This window comes from Gouania willdenowi, chromosome 19 (assembly GCF_900634775.1).
Source record: "Gouania willdenowi chromosome 19, fGouWil2.1, whole genome shotgun sequence".
Lineage (NCBI taxonomy): Eukaryota > Metazoa > Chordata > Actinopteri > Blenniiformes > Gobiesocidae > Gouania > Gouania willdenowi.
In genome coordinates this window covers 5,918,379-5,939,449 of record NC_041062.1, presented here as the reverse complement: position 1 = coordinate 5,939,449, position 21,071 = coordinate 5,918,379, and the positions used below count along the sequence as shown (strand labels likewise).

General features: G+C 36.6%; 1 protein-coding gene across 1 annotated transcript; it reads right to left on the bottom strand.

Moving 5' to 3' along the window:
- Window positions 1–7,025: 7,025 nt before the first annotated feature.
- Window positions 7,026–13,413, bottom strand: cox7a2l (cytochrome c oxidase subunit 7A2 like). The gene is made up of 3 exons (XM_028477188.1): window positions 13,253–13,413; window positions 8,312–8,446; window positions 7,026–7,347 (listed from the first exon to the last, which is right to left on the bottom strand). Exons 1-3 carry the CDS (start codon window positions 13,322–13,324, stop codon window positions 7,207–7,209), a joined length of 348 nt encoding a protein of 115 aa, XP_028332989.1. The 5' UTR covers window positions 13,325–13,413; the 3' UTR covers window positions 7,026–7,206.
- Window positions 13,414–21,071: the final 7,658 nt, after the last annotated feature.

Genomic DNA, 21,071 nt, shown 5'->3' with positions numbered 1-21,071 from the left:
GCAATGAGAAAGAGAGGCCTGTGAGGTGATAAACAGCAAAGACAGAGTTTAATATGATGATGTTAGAAAACGAAATACCTAGAAAATATGTTTGCTTTTTAAGAGGGTTTTAAAAGACCTTTGGGATTTCCTTAAACTTTCCTAAAGCTTAATAATCAGCAGGACAGGAACAGAATAAGCTAAGACCAGAGGTAAAAGTAACGGATTACAAGTACTCACGTTACTGTTCCTTTTATGGTTACTTGTACTTTTTTGAGTATATTTCTAAATCAGTAATTTCATTTGTACTCAGGGGTGGACTGGCCATCTGGCATACAGGGCATTGTGTGGACGAGCGAGTGGAGGAAGACATGGTAATGGCCAAAAGTGGCAAAAACATGGCAAGAAAAAAGTGTAACGTGAGACTAAAATGGGCTAAAAGCAGTCAAGAGTGCCCAAAAAATAGGCAAATAAAGAAGAACCAGGTGGTATGTAATGGCAAAGGGTAGCTCATGTGCAAAATGTGGCAAACAATAGTGAAAAAGGGCAAAAATGTGGAATAAAATGAGGCAAAATGTAGGGAAAAAAGGAAATAAGTGGTATTTATAGCTTATTTGAATGAAAAGTGACCCAAAACAATTAAAGAAAGGACAAAAAATTGGATAAAAGTATCAAAAAAACCTTGCAAAAATGGACGTAAAATAGGAAAAAAGATATTTATTGACAAAAGTTTGCTAAAGTCTGAAAAAAGTGAGTTTGATTTGGTAATTTAGACAATAATTAATGTTTTCTCTGTTTTTTTTACTTTCTCCTGTGGACCAAACTCTAACAGGCTGATTTTGGCCCCGGGCCTTGAGTTTGACACATTAAATGAGATTAATAACATGACAACATGTAAACACTCGACAGGGTGATTGTAGGAGGTGGTTTTGGTCGTGATCCATCAGAGTTTTCTTGAAAAAAGCTCGTATTATTGTCCCAAAGTCGCCTCTGACCTAGATTTCTCGACTTTTCTGAAAGCACCATTATTCTCCTTCGGCTTGGAAAAAAAAAAACAAATTAAAAGCGAAGCGTAAAAATCCCCGGATGAAGGTCGCTGGATGAATGTGTTCTGATGTTAGTGTCACATGATTCTTCTTCAGTGGGGAATCAATACAAAACAGCCACGGGCACATCAAGGTCAGCACACTGGCTTTTATACACATGCTGAAAAGAAACAGTTTCTCTTTTTTTTTTTTACATCATACAGTCATGAACTAGGTTAACTGTAAAGAGTGGGGAAAAGGAGATGGATATATGGTAAGCAGTATCTAAGAAATGTTACGAAAAGCTTACAAAAAATTAAAAATTAAAAAAATATATCATTTAAGCTTGTATGATTTATCAATAGATTTGCCCTAAACCTTGATTTGACAAGTTGTTTGTCTGCACCAGAAGGATAAGATTCCTTACAATTCACTCTAGTTCTAAAAACTCCTTTTTCATTGAAACACCATTTATTTAGAACGTTAATTTATTGCTGGGGGAAAATAATTAAAAAAAAGGGGGGGAAAGAGAAAAAAGAAGGGCAAAATCTGAACAAACAACTTACAGAAATCAATAAACAGAAAAAAAAAAGAGGAGCCAGAGAAAAAGAAAAAACAGAAAACCCTGAAAATAAAGAAGAAAGAAAGAGAAAAAAGAAAAAAAAATAATAAAAAAAAAAAAAAAAAAGAAAGAAAAAAAAAAAAGAACAAAAATGAACAAGAAAGAAATGAAAAGAAAAAAACGAGAGAGAAAAAAGAAGAAGAAAAAGAAAGAAAAAAAGAAAAAAGGGGGAAATAGAAGACAAAAATAAAATAAATACAATTGCTGTTTGTTATTTATCACAGCTCCAATTGCTGCATTGTAATTTCCTGTTTTTGTTTTATCATTTTGTAAATGTAGTTAATCTATAGAAACAACACAAGGAGGGAGGCCATCAACAAAAGCACAAACCCATCATCAATGACACACTCTACGCCACTATGAGCATCAACTGTTGCAGGGAAAAAAAAATCTTGCTGCCAATTTGAGTTTTCACCATCTGCTCAGAGTGGTGATACATCCACGTTTTTCAGCTTTCAGCTGTCCAACCCTGTCCCTCCATCGATCATTGCTATTCTTGGTAGGCAAGAGGGTCTCTGCTGTTCACCAGGCTGTGCATTATGGGATGCTTTCCTGTACTCTAACAGGATCAATAATTGGTGTATCTGTACACACATGCTGTATATTTAGTAAAGACAAAGCTTTGTTTATTGAAGTCGGTTGCATTTTCAGAGATGATGTGTATGATGTAGCGCTGCTGGACAATATATCAAGATTTCTATTTTGGTGATATTGCAAATTACAATATAGCCTTCAACGATACATTTTCATTTTATAGCTTATTTTAGATTGTTACGGCAAATTTGCGGTTGACCTCATTTGGAGACATGATTTATTGCTCTGGTTGAGTGATGGAGTCCAGGCGTGGCATTGATGATTTTATAAAAAAGGTTTATTATAAAACTAAGTAAAAAAGGGTACAAAGTGGAACAAAAATTAGTGACCGTCCGGCCGGACGTTCGAAGGCAGAGTGAGACACAGTTCTAACTCAACACGTATATTCCCCCTCCGTCCTCCCCCCAGGAGATAAAGAGTACAGGGTGGAGGTGATAGGAGAGAGTGAAAAGAGACAGTTTCTTCTTTGGGTCAAAACAACCAGTTCTGGTATCTGCTGGTTGTCATGGGAGTGGAGGTGTGTGCGTTTATGTGTTTGTGTGTGTGAATGGATGTGTATGGGGTGTGTATGTGTGAGTATGTGAGTGTGTGTAGGCATGTGACTGTGTGATGCCTCCGTGTCTGAGAGATAAAATGTGTTTTGGAAAGCTGACCTCGAGAAGAGAGCAGAAAACATGAGACAGCAGAATACTTGTCTTTGCTTTCACTACTTCTCAGAACAGCATTAAAAAGCACGGTTAGATGGATTTCTGAATGTTTCCTCGAACCCAGACCTTCCACAAGGTCAAGGACAAGCCACACTACAGAGCTCACTCACATGTGCTGTCTCTTAGAGGAGAAAATGTTAAAAGTGTCACATATTGTGCAGCTGTTTGTTAATAAATGTGCCTTTGTGGCATTTTGCATCAGCAAATTTAACCAATATTTGTCTTTTTAGTAAGATTTTATTGAGTTAAAAAAAATGTTTATAGCCATTTTGGGGCGACTGTGGTCAGTAGTAGAGTGGGTCGTCCAGTAACTGAAGGGTTGGAGGTTCAAATCCCAATCTATCCAAGTAATTGTCCTTGTGTCGCTGGGCAAGGCACTTTACCCACATTGCCTCGTATAAATGGGTATGAATTGCGCATGAATGTTGATGGTGGTCAAAGGGGCCGTATCTGTCCGTATGACCCAGGGCAGCTGTAGCTACATTGTAGCCTACCACCACTGGTATGACTGATGTGAGTGATGTGAATGAATAATGGTTTCTGTAACGCACTTTGAGTCTCCTAAAAAAAAAAAAATGCTACATAAATCCAAGAAATAATTATTTTGCAAAAAAAAAAAGATCAAGATATGAGTTTTGGTCCATAGTGCCCAGCCCTATATTATGTTGCAGGTGTGAATACATTTTTTCCACAATATATTTACAATGAAAATCTTACACATGTAAACACATACGAATACATTAGTTTTTCCTTTAAAAAAAAAAAAAATATTACACAAGCTCAATTGATCTGCTCTCAAGTTGTTGTTTTTTTTTTACGAGACAAATAATATTCTTTGCACTTTTTCCATCAAAACAGCTATTTAGTTGGTTTGTTGCTGGGAAAAAAAGAGAGAAAATAAGGTGAAAAAATGTAAAAAAAAAATTTAAATTAAAAAACTTCCAAACTTTAAATTAAAGTTAAGTTCACAGAATGCTTCACAGTGGGAGTCGAACCCTTACTGTGTTCAGTCGTCATTTCAGTGATCAATCTATTATTGTGTATTTATGGTCACAGGCTTTTGTTCCACAGTATTGAAGTGGTATAAACATGTGACAAAGAAGAAACAAACATAAAAACGTGAGCCAGGAAAAGCCCATGGTACGCTGAGGTGAACCGTGAGGTGATCCCATCATCCCCTGCACTATTGGCCTGATACTAAACATCAGTGGAAGGAATCTGGTCCCACTCAAGTGTCACATGTCGGACTGCTTCTCCCTGAAAGTATGAATAAAATATGCTGTCTCAACAGAAAAAGGACACGTACGGTACACATGGAGACAGCAGAGAAAAGGCAGAGGCTGAGGCCTATCCTCAGATGAAATGTCCAGGAGCGTCTGACATCACACCCAGGGCCCACTCCCATAAATAGTGAATGAGCCGAGGCATTACTTTAAGCCAAGTGAGCAGCAGCAGCAGCAGCAACATCAATGTTCCAGAAAGAGCAGCGAGGGGGAAACCTGAGCATCTTTAGAACCATCGTGCCATATTAGGGCTGGGATCAATTACATTTGTAATTGATATTTAAAGTTATTGCATAATTATAATCATAATTGTAATTTTAAGAATCTGTCGCAGTTGTAATCATAACTGAATTGGAATTAAGGTTAAAATAATTCAGTTTGTAATTGTCTCTACCATGGAAATTCAATTAAAACTTTTAATTACAATTTAATTAAATGCAACACAGGTCTATGGCTCACACATATGTAGTTAATAAATATTAAAATGGTTCATATTAAGTATACTCATAGAGGTGGTAAGGGTTAGAAGAGTTAAGGGTTACTGTTGGTTAGATTTAACTGAAGGACTGTATAATAGGTTGGTTCGTTGAGTGTTTAAGCTTCATTCGCCCCCGGGGCGTCGGTCAGGACACAATAACGAGAGCTTGAATGGATGAAGTTTAACTATTTAGTCAATAAGCCAAATCAGCATTATCAGTTCGCATGCGCGATTCCCGGGTCAATATATCTGGGTCAGAGTTCACGACTGCCCAGCGTGTCAACAAAGCCCCTGTCTAGCGGAACAACCGGCTACTTATACGGACTTTTAGGCATTTACTTTGCTTAAGGTCGTTTTAAGGCAATATGCCAGGGTCCCATTGTTCAGTGCGTGGCTGTTCCAACGGTACACGTGGGCTTAATACGTGGATGAAAGAGTTTTGCCCCATTCACGAGTGCAATAAAGGAACCTCACGATGTATATGCGACCCGCCATACGTACTCATCCCATTTCCTACTGAAAGAAAAGATCTAGAACGTCGTGCCGAATGGATTAAATCAGTAAGTTTGACATATACTGTACTACATTAAAGCTAACTAGTAAACTAGTATATAAATATTATATTGTGGTGTACATGTTAGAGAGGTGTCTCTCACCCAGCAGGTTTCGGGGGTTTGTTGGCGTCCTTTTCTTTCTCGCCACAATATGCCCGATCCCCCCAGGATCAACTGTCAACATTGATCTCAAGCAGAGATTTATAATCAAGGTTGACAGCCTCTCGTTCCTGCTGATTTGTCAAAACTATAGGCGCTTTTTGAAATGACAATGCCCAAGCGAGGGCCACCAGTTCTTTCTTCCTCTTCCCAGTAACAACGTGTCCACGTCTCTTACAATATTCTTTTAAAACATCCACTTTACAACGCTCAAAATATTCAATATCTTTGTCAGACTCGGCCATGTTTACGTTTTATGATACGAGCTAGGCGGGAGCTAGGTAGTCCTGACCTTTGACCCGGACCAGCATGCTTTGCGCGCAGCGAGATGCCGAATCCGCTTATAGTTGCAGGCACAGGTGAATAACAGGCATGAAGACGGATGAAACAATGGGTACAGCTCTGAATAGGTGTATGAGTGTGGTTATCCAACAATGACACACTGCACAATGGACTTTAAAGAGGAAGAAAACTAAACTTAACCGGAGTTTAGTCTCCACTGCAGCTACTAATGATCAGTGCTCATGCTGTTAAGGTGGAACGGGTGAGTTAACGTCAGCTCTTAAGGTGGAACGGGTGAATTAACATGAACCCTAGGTGGACACATTAAATGCAAATAATAATAAACAATGACTTAGCCTAATAACTTAAAACATCTGGAGCCTTTCTAACAGTTACAGTTAGGATATAATACAAGTTTTTTTGAATAGGGACGATACAATTTTACAGAGTAACGATACTGTGAATGTCACTGATGATTTGTACAAAGAGTTTATAGTTATTGCTAAATTCCAACTCTTGTCCCTAGTTGGGCTTTTACATCAGATATTATAATAAATGCACTCAAATGTAAATGTAAAGACAGTAAAATGACATCGTACACACATAAAAAACGCATACAATCATCAAACGCTATATAAATAAAGGCTAGTAAAATTGTAATTGAACTTTAGTAATGGAGAATGTAATTGTAATTGACTTTCAGGGGAAAAGTAACACAATTCTGATTTAAATTTGCTGATGCAAAATGCCACACATGCTCATTTATTACCCAACAGCTGCACAATATGCATGTGGGTAAAGTGCCTTGCCCAGCGACACAAGGACAATTACTTGGATAGATTGGGATTTGAACCTCCAACCCTTCAGTTACTGGACGACCCACTCTACTACTGACCACAGTCGCCCCAAAATGGCTATATAAATTTTTTTTAACTCAATAAAATCTTACTAAAAAGACAAATATTGGTTAAATTTGCTGATGCAAAATGCCACAAAGACACATTTATTAACAAACAGCTGCACAATATGTGACACTTTTAGCTTTTTCTCCTCTAAGGGACAGCACGTGTGAGAGTTCTATAGTGTGGCTTGTCTAGATGAAGGTCTGGGTTAGAATGCACTCAGAAATCCATTCAACTGTGCTTTTCATGCTGTTCTGAGAAGAAAGTAGGGACTCTTAAAACGAGCATTTTGATATGAAATATGCTGTAAATATATATATATATACACACACATCTCAATAATGGCAATCATGTAATTTTCTATATTGCCGAAACAGAAATCTCAATATATTGCAGAGCCCTACCGTGGATCTACAAGACACCATCAAGCAAAAAACAGACATTTTTCACCCATTAGAATTTATTAAGATACACATCTTTCATTCAACATAGACATATACAGTTATCATTGGCTTGATGTCTTTACAGCAATAAATTGTCATCCAAGCAAAGTCCCAAGAGGTGGCGTCGTAACGAGAGTGAGCGGCAGCAATTCATTGGTAGATCCTGAGTTTGTGTTGGTCATTTCTTGTTGGGATGGGCTGCGATGTACAGTGCTACGATGCAGTAGACCACGCCCCCTACTGTGAGAGCCATGGTGGTTCTGTAGAGTAGCCTGTCGGAGAGGCCGCGTTTCAGGTGAATGGGAACGCCGTCTGGCTTCTAAAAAAGGAGGAGGCGGGAACAGGAGCAATAAAAGCAAAAATAAGGTTCATGACATTTCAATGGAAAGCATCAAATTGAATGTATGTTCTTGAACTGTTATTACAGCTCAAATTTAGACGTGGGTCTCTGGAGGCCATGAATATTGAAACCCATACAAAAAAAATTAAAAAATACACAAAAAAACCCAGCAAAAATAGAAAAAATGACAACAGAAATACACAAAATGAAAAAATTCTCAAAAAGACAATATGGTGACAGAAATGCACAGAATTACTCGCTCAACACACAAGACGACTACAAAAAAGACAACAAAAACCCATTAAATTACTTTAGAAAGCACAAAAAATGAAGAATTAACAAAAAAAGAGAAACAATGCATAAAATGACAACAAAAATACAAAAAAAATGATAGAAATATATATAAAACAACAAAATGCTCAAAAATTAGTATGAAAACAGAAATGCACGGAATTACTCGCTCAACACACAAGATGACTACAAAAATACACGAATAATGCATAAAATGACAACAAAAACCCAGTGAATGACTTAAAAACACAAAATGATTGGAAAAACACAAATCAACAACAGAAAACCTTGTTTCTTTCCTGTATTAATGCTCAGATTGATTATTATTCTAAATGCTGACACAAAATAATGTCGGCTCAGATAGTTCTACTTTGTGGCCCTGCTTTGATAAAAGTTGCCCATCTCTGCTCTAATGCATTATCTTCAACTTTTACATCAATTTTTAAGCACCTTCAAGTGAAAAACTGGCTGACAAAGTTTCACTGCAGGAAAAACTGATATAAATCAGGACTATTCATGCAGGTGAGCTGCCAGGAGGAACATTTATTTTTAAAAGGCAATCACAAAGGAGGAGGAGGAAGAGGAAGAGGAAGAAGAAGAAGAAGAAAAGAAAAAAGAAAAAGAAGATGAGGAAAATAAAAATAATAAATACCTGGAAAAATCTCTGGAGTTCGGGCACCTTGTTTTTTCCCATGTGGTCCGCCGTGCTCACGCCTTCTGACACCACCTTAGTGGGTGTGGCAAAGATCATGGGTGGGGACTCTGCTGGCAGGCCTGCCTTCAGCCCCTGAGCAATGAAAGCCATTAAAGAATGTCAGTAATCTGCTCTGCTGCTGTTTGCCGAGCGCGTTTAGGAGCCACTGCTGTGTTTATAAAGCAGATGAGAGTTGTTTTGTCTGGAAATTGTTTGGCCTTGATTACATTCAGAGAATAAACAACAGATCTGTCCAACTAAATGTTTGTTCAAACACTTAAAATTATGGTTAAAGAAACTGAGTCCTTTGAATTGCCTGTAGGGGTGAGTGTGTGTCTTTGATTGATAATGTTTTATATAAAATGTAATACAACAGTGTACGACAACACTAACGATGGAAGTTAACCCTACAAATCATATAACATCTTAAATATACATCTACTTTATTATTGTACACATCAACGAATATTATTTAATTTCATTTAATTAACAAAAAATATATATATATATGAAGCTGTGATAACCACATTTATTTACTTATCTGAATAATATCCACTGTTATCCATTATTTGAGCCATAGTATATAGTCATCTTAAAGATGTAAATCCTTGTCTTAATCAGAAATAAAATGTAATTTAGAAAAGTAGGAACAATTAGTTTAAACTAACAAATAACAGGCATGACAAATCATGAATGTGGTTAAATTGGCAAAAAAAAAGAATGAAATATGGTGAAAACAGGTTAAAAGTTACAATAACAGGTCACATATGCAACACTAGGTGGGAAAAGTGGTAAAAAAAATATTTATAGGTGGTTATAATGGTTTCAAAGTGCCAAAAATATCTTAAAAGTGAAAAAAATGTGCAGAAAATGCACTCAAATTTGATGGAGACGTGGCAGAAATGGGACTAATGTAGCAGAAATGCATTAAAAGGAGCAAAAATATGGCAAAAAGAAGTGATGAAAACAGGTTAAAATATGGCAAGTTTGGTGTCGTTGCAGAAAAAGGGTAAAAAAAAATAGGCACAAATGGGCTCAAATTATTCAAAACAATATTCCTAGTTTCTTAAAGGCATCTGGCGACTGACGTCAGAAGAAACAAATCCTACTTTACTTGAAACAAAATTAAATATTCTTTGAGTGAACAAATTAACAATACATTTTAGTGTAAAGATTTGTCAACAAAAGGTTTTAAAACTGTACTACAGCCATATTTAGACAGTAAAAAGAAGAATTCCTTTGGTATTTCCAAATGTTGTAGATGCTAAGGGATAATGCAAGGCCTTAACTGACTGAATGCTTTCTGCGAGTAATGGACAATGGAAGTGCCTCTTTGGATAATTTATTAAAGAGCACAATTAATGTTTGAGGCAGTTATGATGAGCTACACTTACACTCCTAAACAACAACAACGTGTTGCTGTGTTTGTTTCCACAGCTAGAATCACTGAAATTGTTAAGAAAGGTGAGACATAAAAGACAAAATCAAGAAAACTCTTAATTACAATTAGTTCTTCATTCACTATGTTTGTTTTTGGGGTCCATCCATAAAGTCAGCAAAATAATGATCCATTGTTCTATGAATCTGTGATAACCACATTTATTTATTCATCTGAATAAAAATATCCACTGTTATCCAGGAAGTTTATTATTATTATATTTTTTTCCAGTAAATGTGCAAAAAACCGCTACCGCAAACCCAGGAACTGCCCCGGGCTCGCAGATGAAGCCAGGCCAGCAGAAAGAGTGGGGGCCAGGGAGCCCCAGGCCACCCCCCCACGACCGAGCAACCCCCCAGACGCCCCCAAGATTCTAGGCTGAGAGGCAGCCACCGCCCCCCACACACACATCCGAGGAAGCCCCAAGCACCCGGCGCATCCCGCCACCGACCCCAACCCCCAACTCCGAGGCCCCCCGCCTCTGACAATAATGGGTCAACGTATGCGACACTAGGTGGGAAAAGTGATGGAAAGGGTTTAAAAAGTGCTGAAAATGTCTTGAAAGTAGAAAAATGTGCAGAAACTGCATAATTAATTAATTAATTAAAATTTGATGGAGAAGTGATGAAAATGGGAGTAATATAGGTTAGAAAATGGCAAGTTTGTTGTAGTTGCAGAAAAAGGGTAAAAATCTGCTAAAATGGGCTCAAATTGTAATAAAATATATATACACTGTATATATATATATATATATATATATATATATATATATATATATATTCTTAGTATCTTGAAGGCACACTTGATGTACCCTGCAGTGTTGATAAAAACCTTTAAGCAGCCACTCTGCGATAAGACTTCTAGCCACGGAGGCTTTAAAAGTTACTGGGACACCCATTAACTATGGAGGCAGAGGGAATTATTAAATATGACATATCGGGGCCCAGGCACATTAGTTCTACACTATTTCAGTGATGCTGCTCGTCAAAATCTTTACAGCAATGATTTTGTCCCAGAAACATGTCCTGCTTTTGTATCGTAATAAAGGGTTTTGTAGGATACTGGACAAAGAACGAATCCCTGCGGGTTAGGTAACCTTCAAACTCTACATGGGACGAAGATGCGATTGACTTCATCATCTCTGTTGGACATCCACTGACCTTTCTCACATCGATTTGACAAGTATATTTGCTGGTTGAAGAAGCTTTGAGGAAAAAGACAGATGGCACGCAGGTTAAATGACCTGTTTTTCAAAGGCTTTGATTTGGGTGTAAAATCGTGTTGAAATTTCTTTCGTAGAAAAAATCTTTTGTGAAATTTATTAGCCTTGAAACGTCACAAAAATCTATTCAATAATAAGGACTAGGTTCAAGATGAAGGGCAAACTAAGTTGCCATAGTGACATGGGAAGCAAACAAGCCTGAAACACAAAAGACAGGTTAGGAAGATTTCAACCACTTAGAGAAGGAGAAGGTTAAATTGTTCTTCTAAGTTTGAAGGCCAAAGCTAGAAAAGTTAAAATCAGGTTCACACATTCATAAAACGGACCTAAATCATCCAGACTAAAAGGTTTCAGGACTACGGTAGCTTTTCTCTTCATGTCCATTTCTTCACGTTACATTTCCCCCGTTCATATCACGGCTTTGTCACAAAGGACCGTTTTCACACTATTATTCTGAAAGGTCGTTCACAATCTACAAGCCAGGCTTTGGTGTGAATCTACAGCCAATTTAAAGACTCATTGTTTGACTAATCTGACCTTTAGGAGGTTCATTCATCCCAATATAGCTTCTTCAAGGATACGTTTTGTATCTGGAGCAATAACGCAAGCATATTTTGTGTCTGAACTCTGACGTGCGAGTTAAATATCTAAATGCACCATGGAAAATATACTTCTGATGTCCCCATTTGCTAGCCCTACTTTCTAAATTACTTGTTTAACCCTATTTGGAAATAATAATAATCACATTCTCTAGTTTTAATATACATTTTAAATAAGAAAACTAATGACAAGTTGTGTTTTCATCAGTAAAATTTACTTATTGAACATGACATGATTATGACTGAGCTAATGTGCAAAAGTAGGGTGAGGCCGAAGCCAAATAAAAAATAAACGCTTGGCCGAATACCGAATATCGAATGCGGTTGTTAAGTTTTTCACTATTTTTTTTTTTAATAGTGCATAAATAGCCTAGAATACATTTTTAGACATGTTTTTTAAAGAAAGTAAATGTTAATTGAATATTCTGACATTTTTTAGATATTCCAGTAGCCTTTGCTTTTTAAAAAAGTTTTTCATTTATATTAGCCCTATAAATAAAACTAAATATGTATTCCTAAAAACCTAAAGTGCATTAAAGGGGAGGTATGATGAAAAAAATCACCTTATAATGGTTTTGCTACAGTGATATAAATCCTTTAGCCTCATTCAGAGGGCAAAAGTTGAAAGAGTTCTGTTTCCTTCCTCCATTGTTATTCAGTCAGCTTTATGTTATGTCATAGATTATCGTAGATTGATTTCTGTCCAATATATTGATAATCGCAGTATCGTCATGTCGTGAGATAATCGTTTTCGTGAGCCATGTATCGCGTATCGTACCGTGAGGTACCCAGAGGTTCCCACCCCTAAGTATCATGATACGTATCGTATTGCAACATCCTTGCCAATACTCACCCCTATTTACTCACATCAATATTTGCACTTTTACCTCCAGCCAGAGTTCAAGTTTAAATCTCATGTAGAGCAAATAACATGCACAATCTCCTGCTAGAGGATTTGGTAAGTGTACTGCACATGTACTGTTTCAACTTCTGAAGCTCAGGAAAACACAATTATTTAACTTAAATAATCCCTGTAAAGCATTTTGGCAAGATTTTCATAGGACATTATGACAAAATATGAATATATGTTGTAGGTTTATGTTCATAGCTATTTTCTTTCTTCCAGGAACTCAAAACAAATATATTGTACATAACAGTTCAAGGATAGAAAGTACAATAGATCAGTATTTAGAGACAGAAATCTACCAAATTATTGCTTTCTATTGTTAAAAAACAATAGAATTTAATCTGATGAATAAAATACAAAAAATAAGCACAGGGATAATAGTATTCATAAAAATAATATTGTCCAAATGCAAACAACCCACTAAAACCAGGACAATAATTTACCTTTGGGTTCCAACAACACACCAGTTGATTTTAGATTTTCTACAAGAGTAAATTTAGTTTTTATTTGAGTAAAAAATGTAAACCTGTACTCCAACTTTTACAAGAGTACATCTTACAAAAATATCAGTACTTTTAACTTTAGTTAAGCATGTGTATACATTGAAACCCATCTGTGCACTTGTTGAATATTATATTTAATCTACATCACGTACAACAGCAGCTCCGTATCAAGGTCACCCGAGCCGGGTCAGGGCAATAAGCCACCCCGGGTTACCGCGTCCCAGACTCACCTGCGGACTGTAAGCGGCCCCCGAAGCAGAGCCGGTCAGTTTCTGAGTGAAACCACTAAACTTGTAGTACATGTTGTGTTGAAGGACAGAGATGTCGAGAAACTCCGTCGGCCACAAATTTCCACACAGAAGAGGGCCTTCCTGACTGTGGCACTGGAGAATGACGTAGGAGTTAGCTGCTCCCACACTGCCTGAACAGAAAGGGTGCAAAAAAAAAAAAAAAAAAAAAACTCCCACGTAAGGTTTACTTGAGGTAAACACGGTACGTATTTACAATAAACAACAATGACAATTAAGAACTGAACAGAAAATAAACTAAAAGCAAAATAAAACTGAAGGTCTATTTTTATAATTTGTGACTTTTTAAAAGCAGGTTGAGATAGGAAAAAACTTAAATTAATTTTAAATATTTATAACACATTAAAAAAACATGGCACCGTTTTCTAATATCTGCATACATGAGTGAAAAATATTACCAAATATAAAATGGAGCTGTAAAAAAACAGTTTTAACTTTCATTATTATTACGCCAAACTTAATGTGACCAAACAAGTGATCGAAAACCAGAATATAAATTCAGAATTTACACCTTTTCGCGGTGACATCATCATCCGGGACATTTGCCTTAGCAACACCCTCCGCCATTTTGAGAGGGGTTTACATTTGCCTGACAACCCCTATTTACACTATTTACCGAGGATAACACAAAGGTTTTACTCAATGTTGTACGAATATTTCAGCAGATTAGAGCCAAAGGCCAAGCACCGATATGAAGGGAAGTTACATCTGGTTGGTTTGGAGTCATGTCCATACACAGCACCTCAAGGTTCATGGAAAAACGACCCGACAACATGGCCTGCTATTTAAGAGTAGCTCATTAACAGCCCTGGCGTCTACACAATGGAGAAGATGAGGACTTACAAAAGCTTGGATGCATATATTTTCTTTAAGGTTGGCTAATGTATGTGTTTTTGTGTCTATATAGGCCTGCGTCATCATGATAAATGGCTCGTTACGCGATGTGGCTATGTTAGGCTAATAATATAATAATAATAATAATACAGCCTAAATTAAAACATAAATGAGTATATGAAGCACATTTGTTTATTTAAGTCAACACATTGAATATTTACTGTTAATTTCACATTGCTTGTCTTCAAGTTAGACATACTAGCCATAAACATTTCAGTCATTACTGAATAAATTACAATTTAAATGTAGGCTAATTCATAGTCAATGTCATAAAATCAGTCAGGAAGAAATTAGATTCATAAAATACACAACCTACCATTAACGTAATATCTACTGCAAACATACGACCACTTTGATTTTGGGCTTCATGTAGTTCCATCTACGTTTGTTCGCCTCAGTGCTTGGATCCATAATTTTCATTTCTGTCGGTATTCTGTAAAAGGATATCTTTACCTTCAGCCAGGCGTGGTTATGACAGCCAAATACTACGCAGGATTTGGGCATTATATGATAAAAATCAGCCAGACTGCAAAATCTCCACCGTGATATCAGCGGTAAATAGCGGTTGTTAGGCAAATGATTACCACTCTTAAAATGGCGGCGCGCGTTGCTTAGTCAAGTGCTGACGTCACTCGAAAAGGTGTATATAGCTAAATTAGCTGCATGAAATATTTACAAACACAGCACCTTTTTTAGAGAATTAAAAAGGATCGATATGATGTTACGGCTGTTTTTTCTTTTTTTTTCAATTCCAGAAATGTTTTGAAAAACTTTACATTACACAAAAATAAAATAAATACTGCATAAAAATCTAATTCACAAATGGCTTTGGTAAAAACTGATTTCATATTTATTCTATATGTATAGGGAAACATTGTTTATCTTTATGGTTAACAATTTGATTGCTTAAACAACACATTTTCTTGATCACAGTTTTGAATTATTGTTGTTTTAGTATCATTGATGTTCCACTCAAATATGCTTCCTTTCTTTCAGATCAGTTTTTTCCTCAAAGAAGTCTTTGCAAAATAGAAAATATAACTTATCGCCATGAAAAAAATTGTTTGTTTGTCAACATGCTGAATCCTGCACTAATCAATTAAGTGAGAGCGCTGTTGGATTGTCGGCGAAATATGGTTAGTGAAGTGTGTGAGAATGTGTGGTCACACAAGAAGAAAATGTCACTCTTTGCCACTATGCTATAAAAGACAAAATAACCCAAAAATATATATAATGGTTCCTTTGCAGTGTTTTTCTAAATATATAAATATTATATCTATGTCCTGGGTACTTGTACTTTTTTGAGTATATTCCTAAATTAGGATTTTTTTTCTTGTACTTAAGTAAGTTTTAAAAGAAGCAAAGTAATTCATTACTTGTTTCTACACCCGACAGTAAATTATTATTTTATGCGATTATTTTCATAGTCTCATCCTAAAGTCAGCAGTTTGTTATGTTTATGTTGTCATTTTTATTCTTTTTATGTTTATTATGTTGTTATCCAAATAGCACATTTGGCATGGCACTGTTTTAAAGTTCATAAATTTAGCTATACTTAGAGCCTGAGAATTTTTTATTTTAAGATTTTTTTTATTTTTTAGTGGAATTCATTGGTGTTTTGTGGTTTAAAAAAAAAAGTACATTTTGAGAAAACTTTTATTTTATACAGATGCTTTTGTGGAAAATAAATCAAGTTCCAATTGAGCAAGATTTACTGTATGTAAGATTTATTACCAAAAATAAACGTGGGGGGTGAAAGTAACTAGTAACATTTACTTTGAGTACTATTTAATTGAGCTAATTTTTACTTGAGTACAATTTCAATCAAGTAACAGTACTTCTACTTGAGTAGGATATATCAGTACTCTTTACACCTCTGCTTCTGTAGCACAGTGCTGTGTGAACAAACAACCACAAAAGAACTTGTATGGCATAGCATGTTTAGATGAACAACAGCCGGGCCCGTGGAACGTCTCCGCTCCGTATAACACAAACCACGTTCCAGAGAATTCAGTCAAATGACTCGGTTCTACCGAGTAAAAAATGGTCTCCGAGAGGCTCTTGACATCCACTCATAGGATATCCATGTCAAATTACAGCCCGATTCAATGAGCATTAAGGGAGGAGTAGTCGTTTGAAAAATGGGGCCCCCTGGCACCCCCTGTGGCACATACGGAGTAATGGGCCCCATTCATATATCTGTATGTGTCAATGATTTGGTACCACAACTGTCGCAATATTTGACTCAGAAATAAATGAGAAAACTGCTTAAATGGAATATACCAAAAAAAGTGGGCCAAATCAAATTGTGCGAGGCATAATCGTAATCTACGTTGAATTACCTTTGAAATGATATATCACACGACTATGTTCCCATAAATTTGGAAATTACCGGAAATGTGGGGTGGGCCCCATTTCAAACAAAGGACTCTGAGCATCTCATCCTATTCATTCATAGAGTATTCATACCCATTCCGATCTAACAAGAATGAAGGAGTAGTCGTTTAAAAAATGGCGCCCCCGTGACACATATGGGCAGTGTTGTGCTAGTTACTGACTTACTTACTCGTTACTTCATTCACAAAGTAACTCAGTTACTATTTTGATTACTTACACCAAAAAGTAATGCGTTACTGGAAAAAGTAACTTTTCAGTTACTTAGAATTAAAGAATGTATTATTTATTTTGGGTAATTTGTGTCCATACAGCTTCATATTAGTGCTGTAATAATATAATAATCCACTGTTGATCAACTGTTATAAAACAACCATAAATGATGTGCCTATAAAGCACAAAACAGCTGCTCCAAAATTAAAACAATATATTTTCAGCCTTAGCACAGTCATGTAAAGTAAGCTGTGCATATTCCAGGTGCACATTCTTCTGTTGAAAATGTTAGAAAAATAAATGTGTTAAAACTAATTCACAGCATTTTTCTCAGCTACACAATGCTAAACATATCAGGCTAATGAGCTGCTGTTAGCAGTGACTCAGCAGCAGTGACAGACTTCTTATTTACAACAACATACCGTGTAATAGTTTGGCTGACCTGTCCCTGGATAACAGTCACAGTCCGTTAAAATCCAGCCGCAGCGTTAGCTTAGCTTCACTGATGCATCTTTTGGAGACAAAAATAATGCGCGTATTTCCACTTTGAGAAGCTCGTCCTGCTCTGGCATTGACTCGCCATGATTGACGCACGTGATGTAAAGAGAAACACGCTGACAATTCTTCTTCTTCTTCTGTTTTACCGTGTTTAGCACGGCGTCCCGCAAAGATATGTAGCGCCACTGTAAACAGGAAGTACACTGCAGCTAACAAAGTAATGGACAAACGCACCATATTGTAACAGTAATGGCGTTATTTCTTTAGAAAAATATTGCTTTACAATACTAGTTACTGTCAAAAGTGACGTTGGGGCGGTACCAACACTGCATACGGGGTAATGGGCCCCATTTATGTATTGGTATGTGCCAATGATTCGGTATCACCAAATGTCGTAATATTTGACTCGCAAATAATTGTCTTTTCTTTTCATTTTTGGGGCCCCTTGAAGCCCCCCTGGGCCCTAAATTGAAAATGGGACTCTGAGCGTTGATGCGTACACATCCATAGATTACACCTACCAAATTTCAGCTCGATTTGTTCACAAAGAACAGAAGAGTAGCGATTTTAACTAGTGTACACAACAAGAACAAGAACAAGAACAAGAACAATAACAAGAACAAGAACAAGAACAAGAACAAGAACAAGAACAAAGTGAGTAGCGTTTTGAGTCCGGTAGCCCGGCCTAAAAAGAGAAAAGATCTGAATCTAAAGGCGTCTTGTATAAATGATTATCATTGTCAGCAAAGTCACACCAAGAGAGCAAAGGCAGCGGTGAGGGCGAGAGCTCTCTGGTAGAATTGCACAATCGCTTGAAAGGCTTAAACCCAGTGAGTCCAATTTGAAGTGCTTCTTCTTTGTGAGACAGACTGTTATGCAATCCTCACCTCTGTGTGAAGCAGAAGAGTCCAGCAAATCTCACTTGCCAACAGCTCTGGATTTCTTTAAATTTAAAGTTACATCCCGTTACTTAAGGAAAAAAAGCTAAATAAAGCAACACGTCTTGAAGTCAATCAGGGCAGATGGAATTTGTGTCTCTAATTTTAAAATTAAATGAACACCATATGCAGAAATACACCAACGCTCATGATAAACCAGTGCAATTTTAGTTAATGAAACCTCAGTCTGAACAGTTATATGAACCAGTTTGTTTGCTCTGAAGCCATTACACAGCCGCAGACATTTTTGCGTTGAGTAGTTTTATTATCCAAGTTTAAACATCAATCACATTAATTACAAGTTGGTTGTGTAGAGATGAAAAAATTGCGGGCCGATGATTCTCATCAGTCTTAACAAAAATACAAAGTGCTACAGGCGATGCTACATGATTTACGCGTTGTAAAGTCAATAATAAAATAATTACATTTTCCTTTCTTATTTTTTTGACACTTGCAAACAGAAAAACACAGCAATAACATCATAGACAACAGGATGCGATGAATATAAAACGGGGAAACATTCAAGATTGCAAATATGATGAGGAAATAACGTGAGGAGACTTTAGGACAGGGGTGTTTAAACTCATCAAATATGGACCAGTGGGCCACAGATTTTAGGTGGGAAAAGAAAAAATTTCCCAGATTTCAGGGAAGTTTTGTGTAGTAGTTTGAGATATTCTGACATGCGATAAAACAACTGGAACACTGAGCTCTGCAAATATTGTGGATTTTAATTGACTTTTGTGTGTTTGTAGGGGGTGAGAGATCTACAACTTCAAGTCCGGTGGTTAATGTTGTTGTTACAGTAATGTAGTCATTTTGTTTGTTTAAGTGGTTGCTAAGTGTGTCTTTGTTGTCATTTTGTGTATTTTATGAATACGTTTTGTTTTTTTAAAAAATATTTTTGTGTTTTTGTTCTTAATTTTTGTACTTTTTTTTTGACATTTTGTTGTTTTCTGTGTTTCTGGAGTTTTGTGTGTTATGTTGTTCTTTGTATAACTCTTAACTTCATGAATTACAATTTTGTTTTGGGGTCGCACAAAATTAGACTGAGGGTCACCAATTGCTTACAGCATGTCTGTTCTAAAGGAGTGGCCCCCTAGCTTTGAGTTTGACACACATGCTTCAGGACAAACAAACAAAAAGATTAAATGATGATTTGATTGCCTTACTGAGTGAAGAGTGCCTACATATATAATATAGAGAGTGGGGGAGGTGTTTGTTTGGATCCCATGTCCCTTTGGCAAATCAAATCATCATCTGAATCATGAATGTCAGATTCATTATCTGTGACTGTGTGTGCTGCTCATTTTTTCCCTTCATCTGATGTCTTTTGTCTTTTTTGTCAAACTTTCAGTGATCTAATGCAGTGGATGTCAATATTTTTTGGCTTAAATACCCTCTTTGTCCAACTACAACATTTTGCTCAGAATATACAGTATGAAAAAAAAAATAAAAACAACTGTAGGGCACAATGATGGAATGAATTAGGGATAACACACATTTTAAATAATCCCACTGTAAATAAGTGGAAATATAGTAATTACTTGTTTTATTCTTTTTGCACAAAATGTATTATTGTTGTGTGTCACACTTGCTTTGGCAATGTGAACTTGTTTCTCATGCCAATAAAGCTGTTTTTGAATTGAATTGAATTGAATTGAAACAGTATTTAGTGACTCCTAATTTGTGATGTTTCCAGATTCAGGAAAAGGAAAATGTGTGAGCCGAGAGTGTGTTTGCGTGTTTTTGAAGCCTACTTGAGTGCACACTAATCAACCGTCGTTATGACTGACATGTTGGAGGATGAGGTTGCCATGGTGATGCAGTCACACAAATACATACATTCATTTAAAAGCAGGGCACACACCACAACACGTCTAGTTATCCCTAATGCCCAGAATCTCTCTGCGTTCAGTCATTTCTGTCTCCTTATCCTCCATCACCACCCCCACCCCCACCCACCAGCCCCCACCTCCATTCTATATCGCCTTGTTGAATCTGCTCCAGCTTTATTGTCTGCCCCCAGTTCCTTCTGACCTCTATTCGTGTGTCATTACTTCTGCTTGGCAGAAGCTCCTGTCATACCTGCTTTCTTTCCAATCATTTTCACACTTTCTCACTTCTTTTATTTTTTTTTTTAAATTTTAACAGGATAGGTGTAAGCAATCAATCCGTGTACCATTCGTTCTTTTGGTTATTCTGTTTTAAAACTAAATCAAAATAACATAAGTGGTGTATGAAGGTAGATTCAATCAAAGAATGCAATTACTTGGGTCTCAAATAATTTTAAAACCAAATACAGACACATCAAAAACCAGATAAGCAGAGGTTTTCTGTTTAAAAAATAAAAAAATATAAAAATCTTGTTCTGTTTGTGAGATGTTTGGATATTTACTGGAAAATTAAGAGTGAGAACTGAAGTCCGCTACACTTGGTTTCCCTCCACGGGTCCTGGACCATGTTTATGCACACAATAAGACTGTTTATGATTTATTTCAGCAGTTTTCTGGTCCTGCTCCTGTTTTCATTCAGTCTGTGGATGTTTTAGCTCGTAAAAAGCTGCTCGCGTTTATTTTTTGTTATATGATGTTATGGTCCAAAAAGTATCCAAATAAACTGGTGACTGACTATTGACTGTGTGATGAACAATAGACGTTAGAACTTCTACCAATTGACACTTTTGCTAAAACAATTACACAGCTTTTTTGAGGGCAGTAAAAATATTTATTTGGCACATTATAATACCGCTAGCCACTAACGTCAGTCGTCAACAGACACAGAAGTTGATCACAAGAAACGAG

Excerpts from the sequence above, each read along its gene's own strand:
- cox7a2l (XM_028477188.1), bottom strand. The coding sequence starts at position 13,324 with ATGTACTACAAGTTTAGTGGTTTCACTCAGAAACTGACCGGCTCTGCT. Across the intron at positions 8,447-13,252 it reads GGGCCGCTTACAGTCCGCAG|GGGCTGAAGGCAGGCCTGCC; the intron begins GTGAGTCTGGGA and ends TTCATTGCTCAG. Across the intron at positions 7,348-8,311 it reads AACTCCAGAGATTTTTCCAG|AAGCCAGACGGCGTTCCCAT; the intron begins GTATTTATTATT and ends CTCCTTTTTTAG.